Source organism: Lathamus discolor, chromosome 7, assembly GCF_037157495.1.
Source record: "Lathamus discolor isolate bLatDis1 chromosome 7, bLatDis1.hap1, whole genome shotgun sequence".
NCBI lineage: Eukaryota > Metazoa > Chordata > Aves > Psittaciformes > Psittacidae > Lathamus > Lathamus discolor.
The window spans coordinates 3,764,960-3,778,907 of NC_088890.1; the positions used below are offsets into that span (position 1 = coordinate 3,764,960).

The 13,948-nt window shown below is 35.6% G+C and overlaps 1 protein-coding gene across 4 annotated transcripts in view; it reads right to left on the reverse strand.

Moving 5' to 3' along the window:
- CENPP (centromere protein P) overlaps nucleotides 1-13,948 on the reverse strand; it is a 150,302-nt gene that overhangs the window by 131,325 nt on the left and 5,029 nt on the right. For 2 of the 4 annotated variants that reach the window (XM_065687072.1, XM_065687073.1), the window contains exons 2-6: nucleotides 11,586-11,758; nucleotides 10,587-10,744; nucleotides 10,146-10,234; nucleotides 7,118-7,206; nucleotides 2,106-2,202 (exon numbers count right to left, since the gene is read on the reverse strand). In XM_065687072.1, coding sequence (XP_065543144.1) covers nucleotides 2,106-2,202; nucleotides 7,118-7,206; nucleotides 10,146-10,234; nucleotides 10,587-10,744; nucleotides 11,586-11,722 — 570 coding nt within the window. In that variant the 5' untranslated portion in view covers nucleotides 11,723-11,758. Of the gene's footprint in view, nucleotides 1-2,105; nucleotides 2,203-7,117; nucleotides 7,207-10,145; nucleotides 10,235-10,586; nucleotides 10,745-11,585; nucleotides 11,759-13,614; nucleotides 13,942-13,948 lie in introns of those variants that run through there. The other 2 variants (XM_065687074.1, XM_065687071.1) reach the window with 2 other exon arrangements.

Consider the following 13,948-nt stretch of genomic DNA (forward strand, 5'->3'; position numbering starts at 1 on the left):
TGAGTATTTCCAACTGTTTTTTGCTTAATCCAAGTTATGCAACTTACCATCACTCTTGATAACTAGGAAAACTCTCACTACAAATCTGCTATTTGTGACAGTCAACTTCTTAGAAATACAGTGGTGCCCAACTTTGCTTTAAAACTTGCAATTGTCATTCATCTCATTCATTATTATTTGAAGTATTCAATCACTTCTACATTATTCCTTTATTCTCAAGTACCAAACTAAAAGAAAAAAAAATAATTTACCTTTCCTGGTTTTACAGTACACTGTAACTAATAGATTCCACTAGAATACTATTAGAAGCACTATTTCTGCTTAACAGTCTAGATAACTTTCTTTTAAATAACAAATAGATAGAAAAATATAAACCCCAAATCCCATCCCAAATAGTCTAATACTTCGCACAGTTACCTGCCTCTACACTTGAAGTCTAGCAAGCATGTAGAAAAAAGAAATAAATACCAAGATTACAGACTCAATATTTAATATTGTTCAAGTATGAATATTACTAGGGTAAGACTCTTCAGTTGGTTTTATATATATGTTAAAGGCATATTTCTAGTTACTTTCACATAAATTACTACAGAACATTAAATTATAAATACACATTCTCCTTAGCAATCTGGTATTTGAATTGTCAGATTCAACGTCTAAACCCTTTATTTCTAAATGAAATCATTACTAATGCTAGCAGAAATAAGAAGGCCTAAAGACTTCTCATAAGCACAGTCAACCATACTTGACAAATATTCTCCCAAATTGGTTTGCCTTTCTCGACAGCATCTTTGTCCACAGAAAGAAAAACACTTTTAGACAGAATATTTGTAATACTGACAAACTTGCAATATGTCTTCAGGAGTTTATCTTCACGCATCTTCTAGCAATGAATATACCCCTTCACTGTTTACACTCCATGTCTGAACAAATGCTTCAAAAACTGCTCAAGATACACACAATTTAAAAAATAATCTCCAGACCTATTTCCCTTTTGTTCTTTATTTTTGTACTAAATTTTAAAAAGAAACCAGTTCACTGAATCATTATCCCAGAAACCACAGTGACTGCTGTCATTAGGCTGATCCAAGCATCAGAAAGCATCAGGTGAAGTTGGGAAAAAAGCCAAACAAGAAACCAACAACACAAAGCCATAAAGCCCTTGGTGCTCTACCTTCTCTATGGAGGGATTAAATAGAAGTCCTTGTACAAGAACCAGCAGGATTAGACAACATCAGTTTGTTACTCAGCTGAGGACAGGATTCTTTTTTTACCTTTTTTTTTTAACATCAGAATTCAGTACTTTTTAATCTGATTGTTTTGATGCTAGAAATTAGTGTAGAACAGAACTCAGAAAGTCCTCAAAGATTCAGAAAGTAGGAAACAAAGCAGTTCCCACTTCTTACTACAGCTGAAAAGTAAAGAGGGTGCTGAATTTAATGACAGTAAATGCTGGAGCTAAATAAAACTGAATTAAAAAACCCCACACATAACTAAGCACTAAACATCCTCCTCTAACATTAAGCATCATATTAAGATGCTCTGTGTCTACTAGACTACAGTATTTTTACTCTAAAGATTAATTATCTTAAAATAGGTACAAAGACAAAACAAACAAGCCAAATTATGGCAATTTAAATAGCCATTTAAAACAAAGTTCATATACTATGTTCCAGTTAAGAGTGAGGAACAGTTTAGTTCACATTCAAGTAAAACACTTTGCCCAAACACACACTGCCACATTTTCAAGAGACAGATCCAGTCCTTCAGAACATGTCAATGCCAAAGACTACAAATGTTATTTTCTTTTAATTTCCTCTTTTGCCTTTATTTTGGTCAAAATAAAATGTAACACCAATGAAAACCTATCTTACTTCCCAACAGAAAGGCACAGATACTGTTATTTTCCCCCACATGAGGAACATGACAATAGCATGATAAAAATCAAGACACTAAGCAAGGGCTAATACTCTTCACAACATACAAAATTAAGATTCCCATAGTCTGCTAAAGTGCACTAATTTCACCTCCATTGCTCTGTTTCAATGAGCTACTTAAAGAACTAAATACAGTACACCAATACACAAAAGCTCGATAGACACTACCTTGAAATGCAGGAAGGTGAATCTGCGATGTTCATACCACTCAGCATAAGATGAAAGACTTCTGAAAAATGTTAAAAGACTTCCACGTTTTTCACTGCTACAAAAGAAAAATACACTGTTTAATCCAAGCAGTATTACTCCGACATACCATTCTACAGCTTGAAATTTGCACTTCTTCCAGAAATTGTGATCAGTATTGCTCAAATTTGAAGCCAGAGATAGACTCCTCTGCTGTCCCTGCCCCCAAAAAATTACCACAACAGGAAAAAATACTGTAGTGTAGATACTGAACATATTGAAGAATTAATGTATAAACCAGTATTTTCAACTCTTCAGAAAGGTAAGCAGTGATCAGGTTAGTCTTCAACGCAAAATGTGATAAACTGACAAAATACCCACCTTTAAAATCTTAATTTAGCTTTATGCTTGTTCATGTCATACTCTTATTTACCAAATAACTTTAAAGATGTTGCATAGTAAAACTTGAACCTACAACTGGGAAGATTTACCAAATTGCATCAAATAAGCTTTGAATATTCCTGAGATCTTTGTCCTATTCAACTAAATCTTTACATGACATGTTATATGCCTCCTCCCACATGACATTCAGCTTTTCAAAATGAACCTTGAAACCAGTAAGCAAGAAGGTCTGTTCATTAGATCGTGTGTGACAGCAACTATTAGGACCATATTTACAGATTTTGAGCTCTAATCAAAAGAGGAAAGAGACAGTAATAGCTAGGAGGAGGCAGCTTTGTGGCGAGGGGGAGAAGAAGAGTTTGACTTGGAGGGGTTTCTTCTTAAAAACACAACAAAAAAAAAAAATAGTCTTCAAGTTTCTATTAATATAAGAATCAGGACAGAGAAAGGAAAGGTGACAACTTAAAATGACATAAACTGCCAAATAGCCAATGTTCCACTCAATGTGGTCGGGGGTGAGGAAAACTGCTTGAAAAGGGTGTGCATTTTTTACAAAAGAAACATGGCAGGAATGGAAAGAACAAAAATGCCACAAAAGCTAAGTGTCAATACGTGATTCTTTAATCATAAGGGTGATGAGCCTCATGGCATTGTTGACATAAAGCCACAATCAAAGGCAACAGACTATTAGCAATCGTCAAAACATACCTGGCAAGCACCACTTTGAAAATACAAAGATTCATTTCCTACTAATACAGGATTTCACAAGCTTACAAAACCTGACTGAATAATATTTCCGAAATATTTGAGAATATTTCGGAAAGTTACAGAGGATCTAAATTCTACATTTGACTTATAACATCCTTTCTGTGCGACATTAGCTATTCTTTTTGGATCTTCAGAATAGCTGAGAGGGGAAGCTTGAGGCCATTAACAGAATGGTTGCAACAGTGTATTACCAAGTCACTTCAGCCATTCAAGGCAGAATTGTGCCTTGGATCCAGCTGTATTTAATATACAAGAGTGGCAATGCTTAAACAAACATAAATAGGAAAAAATATATCAAGTTCATTCGGATATTGAAAATGTAAAGGAAAAGCCAACCAAGTTTCATCCTAGCCTGGAAAGAACAGCATCATTAGAGGAAGTTACCACAGTAGTCACAGCTGCCAACAAAATCAGGCCAAGATGAAAAAAAACTGCTGGCAGCACAGGCAAAAATTGAACCCCTGGAAGGATGCAGACACATACTGATTTGCAATAGCTGAGTAGCTTTATGTTCTGGAAAGCTTTTTAACCATAACTAATAACCGTACATATAGAAATCTACACATACTATAATAAAAAAAAAAAAATCAAGACTTAGTAACAACTGCCCGCATCTCACTGTCTAGTGAATATTGTTCTATACATACTGCAATATACTTTTAAAATCTACATACCTAGAAGAGGGTAACAATTGTTACAAAACTACATACTTAGAATTCTTTTTTTAAAACTTGGCACGAGTATCCATTTTTATGCACTTTAAAAGACTATCACAAACCTTATGACCTTGTTTTAGCATTATACCTTTAGTTTGGTTTTATTTCTTCTTTCCCTTCAGATTCATCTTTAGGCAATATAGCAGATGAAAATTTTCAAGGTTAGAGCACCAAGCAGAAAGACACAATTTTGGCTAAGAAGTTCAAAAGTTAGACTTCCAATCATATCTGAGCATACACTTCTCTCATGTACAGATATAAATCCAAGATAGATTCAGTGTTTACAAAAAAGGAAAACCTGTGCTGGCATGAACAGACATAAGCATTAGACATGCTTTTCTGTATCTGAAAGGGAAAAACTGTGTAAGAGCATCACTTCAGTTAAATGGTTTACAGCACTTAAAGTACCCATAAACAATTCCTAATTAGACTAAGTTAGCCTAATTCCTAATGCTGAAGCCAACTACAACAAACACTAAAATGCTAAGAGAACTTGGTATAAACAAGCAAGGTACTAATAGAGTGCATGTTAAAAATTTAAGCCTCTTTTTTGTTTTGGAAAGAATCTAGCATTACAAAATGTCACTGGATAAAGAAAAAAAATAATCCACTGGGAGCCAAAAACACCCATCTCCAAAGCCAACATCCATATGACGAAGAAGTCATCCAAAACTAGCAAAAAGCATACTTGGGCGGAGAGTAACCCTGTATCAGGTTAAAATCACATGACCTTCATCCAAACACTTTCTCACTTTTACAAAATAGTATCAAAAACACAAAACTATGTAAGAAACTTAACTGTTGTAAAAGTGTTTAAGGCTCCTTCAATATGCTCCTTTAGCTATTTAAAGAGAGAAAATCTATTTTAACTCACTGCAGTATGCAAGACTTCTTGCACTAACATATAAAACCAAAGAATGACTCTTACAGCCGTGGGAAGAATTCATGTTTCCCCTCATTTCCAAGATACCTTGCCCATGCAGTGTTTAATATATATTAAATGCAGACATGTCCTAAATCCTTTACTCTAACTTCTAAATTTTAACTAGTTAGTAAAAAGTAGGATGTAAGAAACCATCTGAAAACTCCTATTTGACTAAGTAATCCATGCAGCAGTGAACTAACTCTACATCTAACGGGATAAAGTGAAAAACAAAAGAAGAAAAACAAAATTAAGATTTTTTCATAGATATTGTGGTCCTTAACACTAATAAAGTGTAATATAAGTGATAACTGGTTCAAAGGGGACACAAGTAAAATCCAAAATAGAAGACTAAATAATGTGATCCATTTGCATACATATTTTATTGTTACAACATATTTAAGGAATTATGTGTCTTCTAAAAATACGTATTATATATGGCAGCAGTACCTGGTTGAAAATAGCCTGTTGAATTTCGCTTCTTTTAAAAAGATGTTGCTCAAGTGTTCTAGCATTCCTCTGTTTTCTTCCAAAGCATGATGGGCTTGGAAATTACAAGTGAATGCCAAGTTTTTAAACTCTGGTGCTCTTAAAGACCCTTTTTCTGTCATGCATTATGAAAAACGTATTAAAAAAAAAATTAGAAAACCGAGGAGAAAAAAATCCAGGCCAGCAGAGGAAACGGAACAGAGCTAGACAATGGATTTGGCAAGATTAGGCCAAGGAGGCAAACGAAGAAATGAGAGACTGGACTGTTTGCAGGACAAGACAAACTGAAAAAAAAAAATTATTTGAAGGGGCTGGGGAAGGGCAAGGTGGGCAAGGCTGTGAGATATTTAGAAAAGTAGTCAGGGTCAACCCACTGAGACAAGGTAAGCAGATAGTATGTGCAAACAGAGCTAAGGAGAAAGAAAGAACTGACTGCTTCATTGACAGCAAAGCCTTAATTCATCTTACGTCCCTCATGAAAACTTCTGTTTACTTATTAATACCGGCGTAATGTGGAAAAGGACCAGGGTAGTGAAGAGACAGGGACAAGGAAGCAGTGCTCAAGCCAGGATGAAATAAGGTCTGCCACTACTTCAACGCATTTCTTTCCAGTATGACTATTAAGTTCCAGGACACTTCTACTGTCAGAAAAAGCTCATAAAAACAAAAAAAAACAAAACACAAAAAAACAACAAAACAGGGTAATTTCCTTTTCTAAACCCTACTTCTTGAAAGCAGTCAACTACTATTTCTCAGTTACACCACCAACTTTAGTGTATCCGTATGGAAATTCCAAAGCCTCAGCTTTCAGTACAAACTAATGAAACCTGAGCTAACTGAACAGACCTTCCTTTTTACCCATTCAGTTGCCTTCCTTCTCCCTCCCAAAGTCTAAAAATAATATAAAACAACAGAAATCACTTAGAGAATAGGATTAAGTCAACCCAGTAATAATTAGATATAAAAGATTTGTTCTCAGATCTGCTAGCAGATTTCAAAGTAGAATACTGGAGACAAATAATTTGATCATTATTCCTCCTGTGTAACAACCTCCAGAAAGCAATCAAGAAGCAGCATTCGGTCATAATGCTTGAGTTTTAGTATGCACATTTTCATAAGCCACCGCACAAATACACTATTCCAAGTTTTTAGACTATATTTTACTGCTTTTAAAATATCAGTAAAACAAATCCTGATGCAAAGAAAAGAAACTGAATGGTGAGCAGAGAATTAGAAACAGGCAAGTATTGGAAAGTGGTTCTGGACATACACTTTTAGCCATTAGTCACCCACATTGCACAACTACAGCTCACATACACATCTGAGAAGCAATTAACATGTTGAGTTCATAAATGAAAATATGATAGTTGAGAGCATCTTCTTCTACCTTTCTCTGAACCAAACAATTTCAAACAGCTAAAACACATGATAATCCTAAAATTCTTTCCATTTAACATGCACTTGTAATGGTAGTTTCCAGCCTTAAAAATCATATGCATTTCATTTTCTCTGCAGAAGGACAAGGACTAAGAGTTTAGGTTGGGCTAACAGAACATTACCAAGCAAAGAAATTGGCTGACAGCAATTTACATGACAACTCAGTATTGCCTTTAGTATCAAATATGCCATACAATAACTTCCCCCCCCCCCAAAAAAAATAAATAAAAACCAACACAAAAAACAAACCTCCACCTTACCTTGACACAAATTTGTCCAAATCTGAATTTCCCCTAGGCTCCATTGTAATACTGAGATCAGTAATAGCAGCAGACACATTTCCTTTGTTCTAGATAAGGAACAACACAGTATGTTAGAAATTTCTCTAGCATGGAGAAATAAAGGTATCTATTTGTATATACAATAAAAATATATGCAAATGCTACCAAGTAATACAATCCTTAAAATGGCATTTTTTAAACTACAGCTTATATGTGCGGATAATTTCTGTCATTTCAACAGCATCAATATTATTCATGTAACAAGGTTTTGGAATAATAGCTGAACTTGTCAACATTGAGAAAATATAAAAAAAGTCTTCCTTTATATCTGGTATAAAAGAGGTTCATCTACTTCCTTTCCTATCACTTCCACTTCTTTAAGACTCTTCTAATTTTCCGGCAAAATCCCTGTCACATGTACCAGAAAATTCAAATACAAGGTTTCATCTGAAAACCATAATAATGCTACCCTAAGTTTAAAAAAATAAAAATTAAAAAATCCTGTTAGTTTTCCTTTTTTTATTTTAAAGCCTATAGTTTCGCCCCAAATTCCATCAATTTTTACAGTAATAACGGTTACTTGGGGATATGTGCATGACAGTAAAAATAAAATGTTTCTAAATATTTAACAGCCTACCAAAATAAAATAAAATTAAAAAAAAAGACATTCACATAGTAGAAATGAAGCCACAAAGAACTTAATTATTTTTTCTACACATTCTTGAAGACACCAGAGTAACAGGTTAGATAACAGTGAATGAAAAAGCTTACAATCATGGCTTGAAGACTATAACAAATGCTTCACTTTCTACTGGAGACATTGTACTTGATTTTTCTTATACCCAGTCACCACAAGCAAATGGGAATGGCAATGGAAACTAAGTAGACAAGCAGGATATGAAAACATACATAGCAATCCCTAGTACTGGCTGGACAGGAATGCTGCTAACACTGCCATCACTAAAAAAAGGAAAAAGCAAACCAAAACACTACAAAGTTTTGTGGATTGAGGAAGTAACACAGAAAAAATAATTTTAAATATAGAGTAAAAAGTTCAACACATGCATGGAGTTATAGAGAAGTTGCTAGCAGCCCACAGGCTAACACACTACCTTCTGAAGAAAATGGCTTTCCAATAAGCAGGTCAAATGATAAGATTTAAAAGGAAAGCACTTGAGCAGGAAGCAACTCTTACTTGAACAACTGCATTCTCAAGAGGTTTATACATGTTTTGGCAGATTTTCAAGCAAATTTTATATGTCCTCTCCTAATACCTAAGGACAGTATGAGAGGAAAATAAATAAAACAATGCTTTTGCATTAGCCTGTTTTGCTCATTCACAGTTTGATCTTTGTAAACATTCACCTATGCACAACGATGAGCAGACAGGAGCTTCTTAGTTTGCACTCAAAGCTGGCAAAACACTAGTCTTCTTGGGAATATAATCTACATATTAATCTGACTGTGCCAAAACTGTACATCTCACAAGAAGAGGCATTAAAAAGTTAAATTTTCAGGTCTTAGTCTGGCCTGAAGTCACAACTTTACTGAGAGCTACGGAGGCAGACTCCTGCACCCACAGAGGACCTACTGATCTGAAGTGGGGTTTTTTCTAAATACATACACTTGGTATTCTATATGCCTCTTAACTCCAGCATGTCGTCAGTGCTGAAATACTACAAATTCCAGGAATTACCTAGACAAGTGCTGCCATCAAGTGGTGCAATAGACTTAAGCAGCATCAATGTAGCTTTGAATTTACATCCAGTAAATTTACATTATCTGATATAGATTCACAGTAAAAGATGTCATCATTCTGCAGGAGCATACAGGTGAGATATAAATATCAGTCTAACCAAGTAGCATGACTGATGTGAACTATTTTCATGCTCAAACCCAAATACAGTTTTATACAAGAACATGGTAAAATAATATCACAAGTTTCAAGTTATTCATGGACTCTTAAGAGGTTGCAAAATAACCTCATTCATCTTATGTAATCCACATATGACTATTGAAATATTAATTTCCTAAATTCGTAATATGGCTTTTCTTAAGATTAGAAAGGACAGCTTCACACAGCAAGGTAGTTTTTAATACTATTAAGTTCAATCACATTCAATTAAAAAAAATTCCTTTAAAGCTGAGCTGAAAACCAAGTTTTCAGGAGAAGGAAATTTCCTGATGTCAAAAATATTATTAAAAATTGGGTATATTATAACAAATTGGGATAGCAGCTGTTTTCCACTGTTTATCATTTTGAATTCTGTGCTAAGAATAGATTATTATGAAAGAGCTTCCCTGCAAAAAAATCTGTATTTAGTGCAACTTCTGTGCAGTCCTGTGATATAATGGCTACTGACACTAACCAAGCAAATTAGAAATATAACTAAAGCAAAGAAAAAAATGTTCAAGTTTGTAGTGTTTAAGCTTTTCCTCAGTTTCCTCAAGAGAGGTAAGATTTGAAATTTTCCTGTCTGTAGAACAAGATACCTGACTACAGAATGTGCTGGGGGAAGATCAGAGACAGCTGTGGGATGAAAGCCATACTGGGTCAGGACAAGGCCTCAACATGTATTTGGCAGAGTTAGTGGAAATCCAGTGCTGCTCAGGGCTTTACTTCAATGTCAGACTGCAACAGCATCCAGAAGGGTGCATGTTTTGGGAAGGAAGGGTGATTTGAACTTCGCAGTGTTAGATTTATGGTTGGACTCTATGATCCTAAAGGTCTTTTCCAACCTAAATGATTCTGTAATAAGGATTTTACAACTGAATCTTGAACCTGACCTTCAGAACTGTTTTGCTTGAATGCACATGGAATTCGAGAGCTGGGTCCAGCTGCTACAGGGTGAAAGCAACCCACTGAGGCTTAGGTTAAGGAGACTCAGGCAAACAAAATGACAAAATACCATTTTCAGATAAAAAGGAAGTACTGACACTAGTCCATTTGAAGTTCTGTTCGGTTGCTTTGCGGTTGTTGGGGGTTTAGGTGTTCATTGATCCTTACCTGCATTTCAAGAAGCTGGAATTCCAATTGAAAAGACAAGGAGCGGCAATTCCCCGATAATCTGTGCTTCCTCACCGTTTTGTCTCTAGCTGTTGTAAAATGAAGTTAATACTTGATCAGAATTCCAATAACAACAACTACTGCATCTCTTCAATTAGTCATATTTAAAGTACCAACTGATATCATCCATCACATAAAGAAATCAAGTTAAACACATTAAAAGAAACCAAATCTAACTTTACAGCAGTCTTTCACTTTCCCACTATGGAAAGTACTAGATTTACTCAAAAACTACTTGTCAATACAGAAAATTCTACTGTATTTCAAAATAATTGTCTTTCTGCTAACATTGGAAGCAGAATTACAACATGCATTTTCAAATGTAATGAACAGAAACAGTATGCTCAATATAGCACTAGAAAAGGGCACAAAAATGCTTACTTCTTTCCAGTGTTTTCTTGGAATGACCTGTGAACTGAATACCAGTAAGTTTCATTAAAAATGAGAGACATGTTTCTAGACTTTCAAGCTCAGCTTTCAGGTCCACTGCAGATTCATGTCCCTCAGATTCTCCCCAAAGTTCTCTTTGGAATGATTTTCTAGAATTAGGGGGGGGGATGAAAAAAAGAAAAAAAGAAGAAAATAATCAAAAGGGCAAAAGACCAAGACATAAGAAAATGTTTTGTCACATCAGTACAGCAATACCATTTAAAAAAAAGCACTTCTAACATGATCTGATTGTTTTCTGACCAAGATCAGTTTTCAGTAAGCCACATTTCAGATGGATCACATTACTAGGAACAGTAAACTATTTTAACTTTCATAAATACTTCTCTGTCCTATCATGTAGACACAGCCTTCATTATAAGTCTTGAGATGCAAGTATCTTTTTTAAGGAATGTACAACAAAAATGAGCTGTGATGTCTTTACTGTCTAAATTACTTATTTTAGATACAGAGTGTATATTTACTGTAGAGTATCAGTTAAATAATAGAAATAAAAAGCCCAAACATGGCATTTTCTTAGGATACATCTAGTCACACCTGTCCGTCTCCCCAGTCCCCATCTTCCTACCCTTTTTTTTAAATTAAATTGGCTCTGAGATGTTTCACAGTGCATAATGGAAAACATGGCCTTTGCAGACAACAACTGTGCAAGGCCTGCACAGAAATGTACCTGATGTCATGATCTGACCACTAAAATTGCCTTTCAGAAAACAAACAAACAAACCCCTAAACCCCCACAAACTACCAACAGAAGAGAGTAAAGACAGATCAACTATTTATTATTTGTGATCTTTTACCATATGTAGGCCATGATCTAAACAAGATCAGCACTATAAAAATAACAGAAGGAAAGTCCTAAGAGAAGCAAAAGCTTATCCTAAACAACTTTGACAAAGAAACATTATTAATCCAACACGTGAAAAAAAAGCTTACATTGACATTAGTATCTCCTCATCAGAAAAAAAGGTGGATTCCTGTTGGCTATCTTCATACTTTTCAGCCAACAGTTTAATTTCCTCTTTCAGTGACTGGATTTCATCTTCATAAACTTGACAAACGTCGCTGTCCATTTTTCAGAATCAATGTTACCAGATAAAACAAATTTCCTAGGAGAAAAGAAATAATCCAAAATAAGTTTTTGTCCAATGAATTAAGAAACTCAAATATAACATTAGACAATTGTTTCTCTCATCCCTCTACTCGAGTCAACTCTATTATTTTATTGATTTAGAGAACTGATGAATTGTTAAATACAGTTTTTAAATATCCCAGGTAGCTTCAACAAGTACAATAATTTATACCCTCATAAAGAATTCTAAGGTGTCAAAACAGTGCTGCCTATAATAGAAGATTACACAAACATATAAACCTTGATCCTCAGCAACCAAATTTGACAGGAATTCTGACACCAACTTGAAAACAGAATTAGGCTTGCAGTAAAACTCTGCTCTTAACACTACAGCACTCTGTGATCAGTGTAACTCCTACTTAAACCCTTGAAAGCCCCCTTAGACACATTACAAGACAAAAAAAAGCCACTTGTTCCATAATTCTGAATGCAAAAAAGTTCCTTAAGAAACGGTAGCTCACTCTAAAAGCATCATGAATAGGAAAGATTCCACCTCCAGTGGATACAGGCAGCTACTACATAGCAGCAAGAATGTGACAAAGAACATATTTCTGACTTCACCTAAAAGAAACAAGAAAAAGTTTCCTCCAATACAGATAGCAATTGTGGTAAAAAATGTAGTTTTGTTGCATTAGTTTCTCAAAGAATTCGTTGAGTCCAAATGTAATTAGTAAGCCAATTCAAAGTCACAGATCACTGCATAGCTTCTAAATACAGGAATCTAAAATTGTCGACGACTCTTTAAGAATCTTTTTAACTAATCACAACTTCATCCAGGAGCATATCCAGCTGGTTTAAATTAACAGAGCAAGCAGCTGAGCTGCAAATAAAAACCAGTCCTAAGCTGCTACAGAAACAGAATCCAGCTTTGACCACTTCACCTAATGATGCATCTGATCAAATGAAGCACACCTGCTCCTACTAACACAACAGCATAATCTGTCTTTCAAGTAAACAGCAATAAAGAAACACAAACAGCCACATTTAATTAATAATTAAAGACAAATAAACCTAAATTTTAAGGAAAAAAATAATCTAATTTTCAGCCTAGGCATAACACATTCAAAGGACTGTGGAAAATGTGCAACTCAATACCACTGTATCGTTCACCTAGGAAAAAAAAAAGGAAAAAAACGAAAAAAGAAAAAACCTGGTTTTATATGTGGCTTTAAACAACTGTAAGATCCACAATAACATGGTTCAACAAAAATGCATGGTGGGGGGGACAGGATTTTGTTTGTTTAGGTCATAAGAAACAGCACCTGAATAACACACATAAGAAAACATTACAAATGTTTTAAATTAAAAATTCGCTCATTTAATAAAGTGAATACAATTCGAGAACCACTGACACTGCAACTGCCTCTGAAAGTTTAAAGCAACCTTATGCAGTGTATGAGTACAAACAATATCCATGGGGACAAGAAACAGAGGTTCAAAACCCCTAATGTATCCTATTAAATTAGAATTTTTTTTTTAATGGATGCACTGAAGAAAGTTTTGGTGATAATAAAGAGTACATTGAGGAAAAGAAAGCCATTACAATAACCAGAAGTTTACCACAGACTGCAATTCCTTTTCCAACAGCCGTTTTGCAAACGGTAACAAAACACATATGCTACTTACAGGTATTTACCTTAAGCGATTATACTACAGTGCAGAAGACTCAAAGACTAATTATGACGTCAAAACCAGCGTAAAAACACACTTCCGTGCATAAAATAAATAATACAACTTTAACGACAATCATTTCTCCTCGAATCTCACACACTCACTCTCTCACACACACACACCCCGATACGCTACCGGTAAACATTTCGCATTTCTACGCACCTGCCCGTGTACGCCGCTAAGCATTTATTTCTACGCTGCCTTGAACCAGAGTTCGACAGTTTGTAAGGACGGAGCTGCCCGGCTTTACTCCTACCCCTCACACCTCACAGGGCAATGGCGGGGAGCGGCGCTCGCTAGCAGAGCCAGTACTGCCGCCGCCCGCCCCAGGACCCGGCTCAGCGCTCGCGGCTGCCCCGGGCCCCCCACGCAGGCCCCGGCAGAGAAGCCGAAAGCCTCGCTCAATCCGCACTAAATCCGCGCGCAACACGCGCTTCGAACTGCCCAACCACCCGCCGAGGCATGGCCGGTACCACTACGGCTGCCCAGGCGAGGG